General features: G+C 46.8%; 1 protein-coding gene across 1 annotated transcript; it reads left to right on the top strand.

Moving 5' to 3' along the window:
• The first annotated feature begins 339 nt into the window (after positions 1-339).
• Positions 340-14,292, top strand: HNRNPL (heterogeneous nuclear ribonucleoprotein L). Its single transcript, XM_060275556.1, has 13 exons — positions 340-512; positions 3,614-3,732; positions 3,849-4,086; positions 4,501-4,588; positions 5,666-5,760; positions 6,532-6,604; positions 10,061-10,132; positions 10,228-10,508; positions 11,652-11,773; positions 11,893-12,094; positions 12,469-12,526; positions 12,848-12,943; positions 13,965-14,292. Exons 1-13 carry the CDS (start codon positions 372-374, stop codon positions 14,021-14,023), a joined length of 1,644 nt encoding a protein of 547 aa, XP_060131539.1. The 5' UTR covers positions 340-371; the 3' UTR covers positions 14,024-14,292.
• The last annotated feature ends 1,307 nt before the right edge of the window (positions 14,293-15,599 follow it).

Here is a 15,599-nt window from a genome sequence, read left to right as displayed (position 1 = left end):
GGTGGGGCGGGATGCCGACTGGAGAGACGCCGTTTTCGTCCAATTAATTTGAAGGGACGTCTGATGGACGTTGCCGCCGCCCAACCGGGCTTGCCAGGCCGCTTGAAAAGCAGGCACGGAAGCGAATCAAGTCGGCAGGCGGGAGACACCCGATCCAATGGCGTCGGAGGGCGGGACGCAGGTGGTAAGGGAGCTCCTGGACCCAATGGGCGCCTCGGCGCCGCTGAATGACGGGAGGTGCGCCCAATAGAGGCGTACCTAAGGTGGGCGCGAGGGTGGGCTGCTGTAGTGCGGGCGCCATGTCGCGGCGCAGGTGGCGCGGTTCGCAGAGCGGCGAGGGCGGCGGCGGTGGCTCGGGACGCGGCGGAGATATGGTGAAGATGGCTGGCGGAGGCGGAGGAGGCGGGTCGGGGCGCTACTATGGGGGAGGCCCTGACGGCGGCCGCGCGCCGAAGCGCCAGAAAACGGAAAACGCGGATCACGGCCCGGGAGGAGCGGCCGGCGGAGGCGGGGTGAGAAGAGCCAGGGCCGGCGGGGCGGGATGGGCCTGAGGAGGAGGAATGCCGCGCGGCGGTTCTGGGGGAGGGTGAGAGAAAGCGGGACGGGGACGTGCGCGCGCAGGGTGGAGAGCGAAGCAAAACGGGCCTGGTGGCGGGCCCGGCGGAACCTCCATGCGCAGGAGCAGGCTATCCATCCAGGGAACCTCCCACCCCCACACACCGCCTTCACTGTGCGTATCGGAAGTTCAAGAGCGGAGCCCCCACGTGCGAGAGCAGTCTACCAGGGGCAGCCGGGCGCCTGCCTGCCACGCGTGCGCCGGCTTTCCTAAGTGGGAACAAGGGCCCTAACCCTAAAACGCTTTTGATTTCATATTCGGTATAGTGCATGCGTACGTACAGTACGTAAACACGCATATAGATAGATATAGGTACATGTTTATAAACTCACACAAGGAGACCTGTGTAAACCTGGAGTTCAGCTGTCTCGTTTTTGCAAAGATTGGGAGGGGGATTTTGGAGGGTGCTGTTTTTTCCCCAGGTGACAAAGATGCAACCCATAATAGTCCCTGCTGAATGTCAGACGCATGGCAAAGGTTTCATTATTTTAGCAGGTATTTTAAGGTAGTTCTTTTGCTTTTGTAATGAATATGAATGGCTCTTGCCCTCTTTGTGATGGTTTTTAAAAAATAAAAATAAAAATTCTGAATGAATACATAACTAAATCTGAAGTACGCCCATTGAAACCTATGAAACAAAGTTAATTGGGTCAATTAACTTCCTAGGGTCTACTATGAGAAGGATTAGCATTGAGTGCGCCCATGATGCCTCACTTTGTGTGCCCTTTCCTACCCTGCTGCCCTCCAGATGTTTTGGACTGCAGTGCCAGTTGTAGTCCAGTTTTGTGCTCCACTAAGGGACCCTTAGGGACGCGGGTGGCGCTGTGATCTAAAGCCTAGGGCTTGCCAATTCGAATCCCCTGAGTGAGCTCCTGTTGCTCGGTCCCTGCTCCTGCCAACCTAGCAGTTCGAAAGAACGTCAAAGTGCAAGTAGATAAATAGGTACCACTCTGGCGGGAAGGTAAACGGCGTTTCTGTGCGCTGCTCTGGTTCGCCAGAAGTGGCTTGGTCATGCTGGCCACATGACCTGGAAGCTGTATGCCGGCTCCCTCAGCCAATAAATCGAGATGAGCGCTGCAACCCCAGAGTCGTCTGCGACTGGACCTAACGGTCAGCGGTACCTTTACCTAAGGGACTCTTTATCTTTAGCAACTGCCACAGGCTTTGATGGCTGGTAGACTGGGTGGCACTTTAAAATAGACATTACGTCTGTGAAGTAGGGGGACTTAGCTCATAACTTGCAAGGCAGGGGAGCAGCATGAAGAAGGCATAAAGGACATGGAACACCAACCTTGCAGAGGTCTCTGCTGCAATATGTAGCAATTGGTTTTGGAAAGGATTGCACGAAGGGATGGGTTTGTCGTTGCTTATTAGCTGTAATATGTAAAGCAGATCCTGGGAGTATAGGGCAGCATAGCTCTCAAGTACCAGATACAAGGCACAGAACATAGGGTCGTCACCATCTCTCCTTCCATTCTGCACCAATTGGAAACGGCAAGCTCAGTAAGATGGTGCCCTTCATTCTGATTCACAGGGTTTTTCCTTCTCCTCATCCTTAATACAGAGGCAAAGTAGTGTGTTGCTAATAAGATTATATTGATAATAGGAGAAAATTTAGGGTGTTTTTTATTGACCCTAAATTTGCTATAGTTCAGCTGCCAAAAGCAAACACCTCCCCCTGCCCCCAATACATCATGGTGTGGAGGAAATAAAATGCAATAACTGGTGGATAAATCAGGGAAGAATACCTTGCTTCACACACTCTGTGAGGTGCTAGGCAGGACAAAAGCTCTTTTTCAGATTTCTGATGGGATTAGGACAGTTCATTGCTAACACAGTGGAACCACAGGCATGAAGCCATCACGGAACCTTGGATAAGGGTTTGTGTTGAAATAAGGACTGAACCTCTTGGCCAGAGGTGGCCAACCTTTTTTGACCACATTTACTTTTAGCTCACCCTCCCGGAGCCACATATGAGTGCTGGCTGTGGCTGCACCATGCATGTGTACACTCTGCTTGCACGTACAGGTAGACACACACACAAAAGGTACACAGCTGCCTCTTCATCTGATCTGTGCAGATTAGCCAAGGGGGGTGATTATTGCCCCTTCTCCACTCATCAAGTGAAACTGTCATCAGGGTGTTTGGCTCATCCACTACAGTACTGTCTCTACTTTTGCCTCTGCCACCAAAATTGGGAAGGGGACAGAAAAAGTGCTTGGGATCAGGCTGCCAAACTAAGACAAATCCAGATCCTCAACCAGTGGGGTTCACTCACTGCTACTACCGGTAGCAACATGGGCATCTCTGGAAGGAGTTTGATTGGTTTGTGAGAGTTGAGAGAAATAATGATGACTTGAATAGAGGGTACTTTTCACAGTGTGCCCAGATTAAGAATAGGGAGAATTTTGTAGCCATCAGTTAGAAAGTAGTCCCCCCCCCCAAAAAAAGTCTCTAGATGAAGGCATGAGTCTTAATTTCTCTGGGGGAAATAACTTGAACTGTCTTCTACTGTTCTTGGCAGTAACTTCTCTAGCTGCCCAAGGGCAACTTTGTTATCTTCGTTGAGACTGACAAGACTGGTTTTGTTTTGTTTTTTAAAAAAAGAATCTAGGTTGTTTTTTCAAGTTTACTTGACATAGGGAGGGGTACTGTAGTGTAGTTACTTTTCTCACAGAAATACAGTGACTTTGTGGTGTTGGAGATGAAACCTATATTTCGATCTAGAATGTGTAGTATCAGTATGGAGCCTGCTCTTAATTCTTAAGTATATAAAATAAAAAGCCTGAGTGTAGCAAAGGAGGCTTTGGAGAGTCAAGTTAATACAAAAAGCTTTTCCTTAATGTTTGATTACTCCACTGAGGAGGCTCCATGTCTTTTTACTTGTGGGGCAATTCCTAGAGAGAACTAACCTTTGTGTAAAGAGGCTATTCTTCATTTGCAGCTAGAATGGTTTGCAGTAGAGAACAAAGTTTTTCTCTTCTTTCCCCCCGACAGGAGAACTATGATGATCCCCACAAGCCAGCTGCTTCCCCTGTTGTCCACATCAGGGGCCTGATCGATGGTGTTGTGGAAGCTGACCTTGTGGAAGCCCTGCAGGAATTTGGCCCCATAAGGTTAGGAGTGGGAAATTGGGCATCTGATGAGATGGAATGGAGGATGGTTGGACGTTTGTGTAGTGTTGATTACTTTGGCAGTGTAAGCAGTCTTGATTCCTTTTCTCCCCCCAAAGCTATGTGGTTGTGATGCCCAAAAAGAGGCAGGCTCTGGTGGAGTTTGAGGATATCTTGGGAGCCTGCAACGCTGTGAACTACGCAGCTGACAACCAGATCTACATCGCTGGGCACCCAGCCTTTGTCAACTACTCCACCAGCCAGAAGATTTCACGCCCCGGCGACTCTGATGATTCTAGGGGAGTCAACAATGTTCTTCTCTTCACCATCCTGAACCCCATCTACTCCATCACAACGGTGCGTAGTGATGCTGCATGTACTCAGCCAGAAACACTTGAATGTAATTGGTCCATGTCTTGGGGGGGGCAGGGTTCATTTCATACATGGTGCAGATGAATAAATTATAGCTGCCAGGAAAATTGCTGTCCTTGCAAGTCTACCCTGGTCCACAAAATAGCTTGCCTGGATACTAGGGTGGATGGCAGAAATGTGTTCCATTGTTTTTGTAGATGCTCTGTTGCCTGTGGTCTTGTGACTAGTAATCAGATCTACTAGGTTAGGGTGTGACCTTCCAGTTGTTGGACTCCAGGCCCCATTAGTCTTTTTCACTGTGGCCCATGATCAGGGATTAGGAGGGTTGTAGGCCAACAACATCTTAAGGGCCACATGTTCCCCAGTTTTAAAAATATGATATTGTTTTTCATCTTACAGGATGTGCTGTACACCATCTGCAACCCATGTGGCCCAGTGCAGCGGATTGTTATCTTCCGAAAGAATGGTGTCCAGGCTATGGTGGAATATCCTTTTTTCCCCTGGTGTCTGGGAAGCCTGTAGCAATTGAACCATGTTTGTCCTTGGAATAGTTCAGACTAAGTGCCTTGCAGCTTGGGCAAACAAATTGCTTTTATCTGTTGTCTCAGGCTTTTTGACAATAACATTTGCTGTGCCACTAGCCTGAAGAAAAATTATTACTGTTCTGTCTTCATTTGAGTTTCAGTGAGTAGTCTCCTAATTCAGCTCCTCAGTTACAGTGCTACCTCGGTTTTTGAACGCCTCCATAGTTGAACATTTTGGAACTCGAACACCGAAAACCCAGAAGTCAGTGTCTTGGTTTTCGAATGTCCCTCAGAAGTTGAACAGGAAACACGGCTTCTGTTTTGAGTTTTCCAATTTGAGGCTTCCGCTTTTGGTTTTCTGACGTTTCGGAACTTGAACGGACTTCCAGAACAGATGACTGTATATTCCTGTGTATAAGACTACTTTTTAACCCGGGAAAATCTTCTCAAAAGTCAGGGGTCTTCTTATATGGCGAGTATATCCCAAACACTATATTTTAACTGGAAAAGTTGGGTGTCGTCTTATACGCCCAGTCTTGTACGCCGGAATATACAGTATGTTCGAAAACTGAGGTACTACTGTACTTCTGTTTTGTGGACTCTCTTGATAGTCTAGTCTACTGTGAGAGCATAGGTTTGCAAATCCCCAAGTCCTGTTTGAGCCTCTGGCTTTGATCAAGGTCTGGAGCCATCTGGGAATTGGCAGAACACTGTATCAGGCTTGTTCACGTGGCCCTCACCTAGTTACCTGAGCACTATGCTTGCACACCACTGGTGTCTCCACCACTAACTTGAAGGAGCAGTCTCTACAATAAAAGGCAAGAGGCAATTGCAGTTTCAGTGGGCTGGGTTTAGTTCTGAATGCCTGTGATCTCAAGTTGGACATATGAGGTGAAAGTGGAAGGGAAGGCAATTCTCAGATCACTGATGTACTTCTGAAAGGGTCCAACAACAAGAACTTCAAAGTTGAAGCATTAAGTTTTTCCAATGGCCAAAAGGCTGCCCCAATTTCTCCAAGGCTTCCTTAACCCTACAAACATTTGACTCTGTGCAGAGCGCTCAAAGAGCAAAAGCTTCTCTGAATGGGGCTGACATTTACTCTGGATGCTGTACTCTGAAGATTGAATACGCAAAGGTGAGTGTCGCTTTGAAGAATGTGATGTGGTTGTTTGTGCCCGTAGAAGGATCTTCTGTGTGATCCTCGGTGAATTGAAAGGGGCCTGCAGAAAGGGAGATGACCCTTGCCTTCAAACATGTGTATGTTCAGGTATGACCCTTGGCTTCATACCCTTAGTTCAGGTATGTCACTCCCTGTTCCAGGGCTTGTGGGTAGTCACACTACTCTACAATATGTTTTTTCCAGCCCTAAAGCCTCACTTTCTAATGCCTCTCCCTCAAAAAACCCACTCCTAAAACATACTGGTTTGTCCTCTGGTTTGTGTTGAGTCTTGCTTTCTCATCCAACATGGAATTACCTACATTATGTTACTTCTGGCCATAAGGGGAATCACAAAAGTGGAAAGGGCATGAAGTCTTCACGTGCTGACAAATCTGTGGAACATGTTGATATGGAACAGGTTGCTAAAAAATTGTGGCTAACAGCAAAGAAGACTCAAAATGCATGGGAGAATAAGTATATGGGTTGTTGCCTGCAGTAGCAAAAAGTACACCTGCCAAGCTAATGTTACTGACTAATGGGCTAAAGTTGGGTCAGTAATGGTCACTGTACCTTGTTGAGGGCCCTTAGACTGAGCTGGATGAATTGCTGGTCTGGGCTATCCTGTGCACTGTATTGCACTCAGCCATCATTGCAATCAAGCTTTTGGAAGAGTCGTAGCTAATGGTTGGCCACATAATTTGGACATCTTGCATTACTTTTGTATGGCTGTGTGTGTTTGTTTTTTAGCCAACCCGCCTGAATGTGTTCAAGAACGACCAAGACACATGGGACTACACCAACCCTAACCTCAGTGGACAAGGTAACCTTGATAGACTGCTTTGAAGCCACACATGAACCCTTGCCTTTCCCGTTGAGTAGCACACTTCATAGATCTGATTTGCGTGATGTAATGCCATTTGCCTGCTGTCCCGCATTGTGACTGATTTTGGAAGTCTCGAGCTAGTGCAGCTGTGCTTTGACTTCTGACATTTTTTGTAAGGCATTATCAGGCCATCAGAGCCTTTATTAAGGAGGCCTAATAAGACATTTAAGATAAGCGGTTGTAAATAGTGACAAGTAGTTTTGAAGGGAAATGTGCATTCTCATTGGCATGTTTAAGGTCTCTGGGACAACAATGAATTCACTTCCTCCACTCAGTATAGGCAGGGCCATGTGACCAGGCTTCAGTCACAGCGCCAGTTTCTCTGGCTCCACCTTCCTTTCCTTCCCTTGCCTAGGATAGTCTCCAATCTACTTGTGGCAAGATTCGAAAACTGGAACACAGCATTGGGAATATGGTGGCACAGTTAAAAGGAGGTGGTTCCTGAAGTTGAACTTCAGGGCACATGTGGAGCCTATATAAGGTACAGCTACCAGGGTGAAGAACTGGCATCGCTAATACTATTTTGCAAAAGGCAACGCCAAATGGACTTTAATGAAGCGCTTGATCCTGGAGGTAACACTTCAGGGAATGGCTGTTCTCATCTGCTTGAAAAACAAGGTGCATTGTTGAAAGCAGAAGCGTCAAAGTGGCCTGTTGCCCCAACCCTGATGCAGCTGGTGGTGGTTGCATAGCACGCCTGCCATTCAGTGGGTTGGGTATGGGGTCCTTCACACTGAGAAGTCTCAGGTGACACCTTGCTGTGCACATAGCACAGAGGTAGTGAAGGAAGTGGGCTTTGCTCAGGCCTAAGGTAAAGCTGTGCATTAAGCTCACAGATATTTTTAGGGGCGAGGAATGTGGCCTTTCAGCTGGTGGTCTCAAGCGCCATTTCCTTGAAAGTGAAATTAAGGAGGATGAACAAGTTAGAACGTTAACATGCTCCAGATCAGCCCACAATCGGCTGAAGAGCAGTGTCTTGGTTTCTGAACCGGAGGGGAGTGGCAAGTCTTATCTGACCCACTTTATTTTAGCGGCTTGTGTGCAAAGGTGATGCTATCTTTTTGTGTGTTACACTGTGAGCAGTGTAACTCACACAACAGGCATTAAATTGGCTAAAAGGTGGGATTTGTGTGGTCTTGTACCCTTAAAACTTCGGTGTTGCACTGCATTCTTCCGTGGATGTAGAGATCACAGAGTGCTGCAGAAAAGCAGTTGTGGGGGTGGGCTGGAGGAAGCTGTTTATCAAGGGGGCTGGCCAAGGTCATTTTGGGCCCCACCCCATAGCAAAGCAAGCAATGGCATTACATGACTTGACATGAACATGACTCACTTTCTCCTCCAAGGTACATAACTAGAAGATTGTACAGATTGGCAGTGGCTAGTTGGCAGGGCTGTGCAATTCAGTTAGCTGCCTCCTGGCTCTCCTGTCTTTAGGCTGGGCAAAGAGGAGGTACATTAACTTGGCCTTTCCCCAGCTCTGAACAGTGCGTTCACACATGACCCTGGGGGAACCGTATGCTACTGCAGCTGAAGTCCTGAATTGCCTGTGATCTGCCTTCTGCTACACATGCTTTAACACCACACAGTGTAGGAAAAAAAGGCCAACCTTCCACTAGCTCTGCCTGGAGAAAACACGCAGCATCTTACAAAAGTACCTGAAAAGCAGCAGATTTGAGTTCAATTCTTTTACATCAAGAACACCACACCGTGATCCAAGAAACATCTACAAGCACAGAGTGAGACAGAGAGAGAATGAGAGAGAGAAAGACGCACCAGGCCACGACATTCTTACAAATCCAAACCAAAAAACAAAAACAAACCTTGAACCCAAGAATGTTACACAGAAACTAGGAAAACACAGACCAGATGGGTCTCAGACAAATGCACCAGCGCTCTTACCGGAGAACGGAGTAGATCCCAGAGACCCTCCAAGACATAGGACGCTCTCCATATCAACACGGTTTGGTTTGGGAGGGCAGTGTATCACTCCTTTTCTCGCAGGCCACGGCTGCCAACATTTATCAGCGCCGAGCGGAGACAGACAAAAAACACCAAGTACCCAGAGCCCCCAGCTCCCTAGAGACTTGGGGGTGCTTTCTGCTCCAGGGGGCACTTGGGATCCAAGGCACATTCCATTATCAGAGGAGAGACATGCACACGGGAGACCTACACAGAGCCAGAAGCACCAAACCTGTTAACAGCACATGACAAAAACATCAGGAGATGCAACACGGAAGGGACACTCATTATTACACCTTTGTTATGTCCTTTTTTTCCTTGATACCATCTGAAGACAAACAAAAACATCTCTGTGAGCCCTATTTTTACTTTAAAAACTTTTTTTTATTTGAAATTGTATCAGTTTGGTGCCTGTTGACTTGTATTTGACTCTGAAACCATGTAACGCAGGGTCGCAGTGTATGTTTGATGGGACGCCATCTTTCAGAACTGTGCTTACACTGTTGAAGCGTCCAATGGTAAGAGAAATGCAGAATATGTATGTGACAATGGACATTGTACTGTGTACTCCTGCTGTAAGTAGCCCTTTTCAATCTTTGTAATGACTTTCGAAATAAACTGCAAAACACCCCTTTTTTGTTTTGTTAGAGCAACAGTGATATTGTATGGATTGCTTAAATTCTTCTGCCTTGTATACAATCATGTGTTTTAACTTGACTGCTGGTTTTTTGCTTTGCTTTGGCGTACTCTCCTCAGTCTCTTGCTTAGTCCCTTTACCTTTGCTAGGGTTGGGTGGGGATGTTAGTTTGTTTTTTATATTATTATTCTTGTTGCCCTGAGTAGAACTATCAAGTCCTTTGACTCACTTCTCTTCCTCCCTTTCCCCCTTGGCCAAGGTCACCTATCTTTGTAACTTGTTTCCATGTTGATACGGTTTGGCATACTCTCAGACACCACTGGGTGCAGAAATTGAACTTCACCTAGGCTAAAAGGCAGTTGTTTCGAGGAGAACACCGGATGCAAATGCAAACCTGTGCCAACCAGGACCTCGGAGTAGGTCAAACAAGTGGCAGTGCTCTGCTTAAAAGGCATATCAGCCTAGAAAAAATGGCTGGATTTGTAGCGTTGCAAGAGAAAGCAAAATGTCCCCTTCCAGAGCCCCTGCCCCCTAGCTCAGAGTGTGTGGGGGGGGGGGTGGTGGAGCTGTTTGTCTGCCTCAGGAGAAGCATTGGGTGCACTTTGCACCCTTGAAAATGAATTGACCTTTTGCCACCTTCTGTCTTCCAGTGGCTGGAGGCAGATCTTATTCTCAAGGTGTTGGAAATATTTAACTTAAGGAGAGCCATTGTGACTTTCTAGCATCCACATGTGCCCCAGAAATACAAGTGCCGGGCTTTTGCTGTCTTTTCCTAATGGCCTCCTCTTTTTGTGCAGGTGAGCCAGGTGGGAACCCCAACAAGCGTCAGAGGCAGCCTCCTCTCCTTGGGGACCATCCGGCTGAATATGGTAAGAAGCCGGCAGACAGCAGCAGCATCCAGGGGAACAGACCCTGGCGCTTCTCTAGCCTTGCCTTGAGCTCTCGATGTTTGTTCCCTCCCCAGGAGGACCTCACGGTGGCTACCATGGGCACTATCACGATGAAGGCTATGGCCCTCCACCGCCTCATTATGAAGGCAGGCGGATGGGCCCACCTGTCGGGGGCCGCCATAGGGGGCCGAGTCGCTATGGGCCTCAGTATGGACACCCCCCTCCTCCACCCCCACCCCCAGAGTATGGCCCCCATGCTGACAGCGCAGTCCTGATGGTTTATGGCTTGGATCAGTCCAAGATGAACTGTGACAGAGTGTTCAACGTCTTCTGCCTGTACGGAAACGTGGAGAAGGTAATTAAACTGACTGTCTCCTCCTCCCAGAGCCTGATCTGTCTTGCTCCTTTTACCCAAATTCAAGAAGCTCCGTCTCAGTCGGAGAACACATGTTGAGCTTGCTGGCAACACGACAGTGCAGTTCTGCTTGCCATCATGGTGATGGATGGGCCTAGATTATCTTTCAGCAGTAGAGGTTAGGCAACAGCAGATTAATCTTCCCCCTTGATTTGGAAGCAGACCTGTGCAAATGACTTGGTGCCACTGGAAAGAGACTCTCTCAGTTCCCTTTGCTGAGCTCTAGCTCTGAGCTCTCTTTGTTACGATAGCAGTTTTATACGGCGTTGAGATTACTTCCATGTCTAGTCATCAGGCTCTTAAGTCAGTAAGAGGGTGGCCACCTCTTTCAGTAGCCCCATCCCCTCTTCCTCTCTGTTCCTAACGCCCACTTGTGTACCCCATCTTTCTGGGATCATTCCACCAACACACCCAGAGTGATGAGCAGGGCAGAGCGAGCAAAGATTGCTGCTGCTGTTCTTGTTCCTGGTTCCTCTCAATGCGCTCTCAGTTGAGGTCAGATGAACAGGCAGCAACAGGAAAAAGGAAGAGAAGTGACACCTGGTGTTGGTTGCAGCAGATGCTGCATAATGTCAATCCCTGAAACTGATGAGTGTGGAAATTGACGGCAGTAGGATTTGTATCTCTTGCTGCAGTGACAGGGGTTTTCTGATAGTGGGAATTTACTCTTTTGAGAAGACAATTCTCATAGGTTCTCAGTCACTGAAAGTTGAACCAGAGTACCCAGAATGCCAAGAACCTCGTTCCTAATGCAGCTGGAAAACAGGGCTGAATTTTATAAAGGCAAATGGTTTCTGAGTAAGGGAAGCTCGTACTTGCAATTCAATTCAAAAATGTGCCTCCTGCAAACCAGTGACCAAATGAAAGATGGTGGCGGGATTGGCTAAGGAATCTACAGGCAACTGAGGAAAGTTAATACTGGAAACACTGGCTACACTCTTGTGCCCAGTGTCTACACAGTAAATGCCTTCTAAAATGAGTGCAGGTTTGTGGCTGTACCTTAGAGTTGGGTTTTTGTCTCCAAAAGGGATCGATCTATGCCAACAGTTGATTGTGTTTCAACAAAGGTATGTGTTCTGTTAGGTGAAGTTCATGAAGAGCAAGCCTGGAGCTGCCATGGTGGAGATGGCCGACGGTTATGCGGTAGACCGAGCAATCACTCACCTGAACAACAACTTCATGTTTGATCAAAAGCTGAATGTATGGTGAGTGCTGCTACTCCTAATTTTCCTCATAGCTCATTCTGCTCCGTTCTCTGCCCTTGAAGGCTGCTCCTTGCCTTTAATGTTTGCCCGCTCTTAAGCTGTGTGTTTCCTTCCAACAGTGTTTCCAAGCAACAGGCCATCATGCCTGGCCAGTCTTACGGCCTTGAAGATGGTTCATGCAGCTACAAGGATTTCAGTGGCTCTCGGAACAACAGGTTTTCAACCCCAGAGCAAGCAGCCAAGAACAGGATCCAGCACCCCAGTAATGTGCTTCATTTCTTCAATGCTCCTCTGGAGGTGACAGAAGATAACTTCTATGAGGTAATGCCTCAGGCCCATCTTGGAGTCAGGTAACATAGAAAAGGGAGTTTGACAGTTGGTCTGGCCAAGGCCTGCTGCCCAGATGGATCACAGGCCTCACCTCATATTTGGCTCCCTAGGAGGATTGCCACATCATAGGTGTGGGAAGGAAGGGACTATGTGGCAGTGCTAAAACAATTCTGTGAAAATAGGACTGCAAGTTATTTGTCATGTCCCCAACACCTTGCATTGTAGATAAGTAACTGTTCACTGCAAGAGCATTTTTCTTCTCTGGAATTTGGAAACCGAACATGACTTAACCTGCATGTTATAAAAAAAAACCTCTGCAATCAGTTTCATAACTTAACACTTGCATTGTATTTTTATCCTGTCAGATCTGTGATGAACTGGGGGTGAAGAGACCAGCTTCAGTCAAGGTTTTTTCGGGGAAAAGTAAGTACATGCTGCAGTTTTCAAGCCTCAAATTGCTGCTACTCAGCAAGCAGGAATAGGGGCTGAAGGGTGCACCTCAGGTAGCTAGCTAAAACACCGTGCTCCACATCAGCTTGTCCGTTTTACCTTATACTGGTGTTCAGAACTGCTTTGAGACAGCAAAACGAAGGCTGGCTGCAACATGCTTTCACTTGGGCCAGGGAAGAGGGTGGGGAAACAGCATTGTTCCCCTTTCTTAGCCACCCTAACCAGCCAGGCATCCAGTCCTGTGCACTACTCCATGGTGGCCCAACTATGTATTCGCTGTTAACGTCTTCATAGGTGAAAGGAGCTCCTCTGGCTTGCTGGAATGGGAAACCAAAGGTGATGCTCTGGAGACTCTGGCATTCCTCAACCATTACCAGATGAAAAACCCAAGTAAGCTCTGTGGTGTGTGCATGTTGTGGGCTGGAGGCCTTTTTTTTCCTTACTCATTTTTTTCTTTTTATGTAGAACAGATTCCTCAACAAGTAATGGGTGAGCTCCTTTTCCCCATAAACTTCCTGCTGGCAGAAAGTGGGAAGTGGAGTAGGTGCCAACAGGTTTCTGATGCTTGAAATTGTTAAGGCAGCAGCATCTATATGCTCTCCCCATGTAGCTGGCCCACAACTTTATCCTTTACCATTGGCAACACTGGCTGGGGCTGATGGGAGTTAGTTACCATGATGTTTGAAGGGCCAGTTTCTGCACACCTGATCTAGGGCTTACTGGAAGCTCTGCTGTTGGGCTGCTGCTGCCACTACCATGAACTACTATGTTGAAAAGGGCAGGGGAGGGCAGGTTCCTGCATGGGCTCACTGCCAACTGGGCCTAAACTTTGAGGTTCAGCCTGTATTGTAATGGGCTCATTTTTCTGAACCCCTCTTTCAATACTCCCGATAACATTGCTTTTGCCTACGCAAGTAGGCAAGCAGCTCCCATCAAATTGGTCCAAATCAGAGATCTCCAAACTTTAAAAACTTGTCCCATGAGCACACTCGCAAACTGGAGGAACTGTCATGGGCCATCCCAGCAGTGACACCCACCCCCTTGAAATTGCCCTTCCTTCATTGTAGTTAGCCCTAAAAAATGTTTTCTTCTGTAGCCAGTGAAGGAGGTTTTTTCCAAGCTTAGTTGGAAGTGGGGGGATTTTCCCATATTTTAAAAAAACCCGCTTCCAGTGGCTACAATAGAATTCTTCTTTCAAGCCTGTTGGCTGTGGGGGCCTAGACTCTGCATATGCACCCATGGGCATGACACATACTCTAAGTAGATTGGAGTGTGTGGAGAGAACAAATCTGGAAACTTATGGAAGCCCTCTTTTCACTGGTTCATCCCTCTGAACACATACATCCCTTGTGTTGCCACAAAAACAAATAAAGCTCAGGGGACCCTGATGCATGTCTCCTCTTCTGCCTAGATGGACCGTATCCCTACACACTGAAACTGTGCTTCTCGACTGCTCAGCATGCCTCGTAAATTTTGTTTGGCTCCTGCAAAGGAAGACTTCCTCCGTTATTCTTTTTTTGTGTGGGTTTTTTCAAAGTGCCCTGCATTCCTTTTTTTAAAAAAGAAAGCTTAAGTAGAGGCTGCCTGCAGCTGTCAGCTGGGAAGGAGAAGCCCTGTGGAGTTCGGGCGACATCTGATTTTAAAACTGTTGTACATGTGACTTGTTCCCCCACCCCCCCAGTCTTACAATGTGCTGCCTGTGCAACTTGGCACACCTTAATAAAGCTGTTTGGAAAATATCTCTGGTGGTTGTCTATATTGGTGGTGTAGTGGGGCTCTTGAAAAGGTTTACTTGAATTTTGGCAGGAATTTTTCAAGTACGGAGGAGGGATGTTCATGGTTAGTATTGGTGGGGACCTTGGTGTTTGGTTTTGTCCCCTTAACCTTTGGTTTCATGGAAGGAGGCATAATGGAACACTCAATACTGACTGCTCAGAAATCAAAACCACTAACTAGAGCAACTTACTTATTTCTGGATTTATAATCTGCACTTTCATGAAAAATAGCAATGTGGAATGCAGCATTTAAAAATAAAATCAACAGAAACATACAAATCATAAATACTGCTTGGATTAACAAATAAAATATTGGTAAACAAGTACGAAATACTTAAATGTAGAATAAGAATCACAAGACAGAGAAACCAGTAGGAGAACACTTCAATCTCCCAGGACATTCTATACAAGAGCTCAAAGTAGCTGTCTTGCTACAAAAGAATTTCAGAAATAGACTGGAAAGAGAAGTTGCTGAATTGCAACTTATTACCAAATTTGGAGAAGACCTGGTCTGAATAGAGACATTGGATTCTTATCTCATCATACATAATAAAGCTATTTTTAGCCCTCTCCTTGCTTTTTCCTGTAAGACCAATTGCAGTCGTTAACTGTCAACAGGTTTACCAGACCTATCGGTCAATCACCCATTCCCACCACCTTTCTGAGTAATACCCCTCCCCACCCTCTCACTATATATAAGGATATGGTGACTTCTGTTTCAGTGTATCTGAAGAAGTGTGCATGCACACGAAAGCTCATACCAATGACAAACTTAGTTGGTCTCTAAGGTGATACTGGAAGGAATTTTTTTATTTTGTTTTCAAAATAAGTGCAAAAATCACTTCTCCCTTCAATCTTTTACCAGTAGGGAGTTCCACAGGACACACTAATTCAAATGTGGACTCAGAATCTTCCATTTCTTGTATATTCTATTTTTGAGAATTTGATGCAAAGACTACAGGAATAAAAAGAGCGATAGTAATGTGTGTGATCTGCTTACCTCCATATGGTGCTCTCTCCCAGAAGGCTCAACTGTTCTATAGTCGAGGGCCAACCTTATTTACTTGGAAGTGGATTTCTCTTATGAGCTTTATTTCCTCACAAGTGTGCATTTAACAGCATTGCAGCCTAAATATTTATACAGTGCCTGCTTTTAAAATTCAGTGGCTTCCAGTCATGAACGAAATGCCAAAAAATGCCATGGATGGTGAGAGATGACCACCACCTGCCTGCAACTCGTTTGTGTACCAGTTAAGTTTTCATACTCGCTC

This window comes from Zootoca vivipara, chromosome 6 (genome assembly GCF_963506605.1).
Source record: "Zootoca vivipara chromosome 6, rZooViv1.1, whole genome shotgun sequence".
In the NCBI taxonomy this organism is placed as follows: domain Eukaryota; kingdom Metazoa; phylum Chordata; class Lepidosauria; order Squamata; family Lacertidae; genus Zootoca; species Zootoca vivipara.
Note: the sequence above shows the minus strand (reverse complement) of the source record. Positions and strands in the feature narration are given on the sequence as shown.

Coding starts and splice junctions, on each gene's coding strand:
- HNRNPL (XM_060275556.1), top strand. CDS start 372: ATGGTGAAGATGGCTGGCGGAGGCGGAGGAGGCGGGTCGGGGCGCTAC. Junction 5,761..6,531: donor TGAAGATTGAATACGCAAAG/GTGAGTGTCGCT, acceptor TTTGTTTTTTAG/CCAACCCGCCTGAATGTGTT. Junction 12,944..13,964: donor TTACCAGATGAAAAACCCAA/GTAAGCTCTGTG, acceptor TCTTCTGCCTAG/ATGGACCGTATCCCTACACA.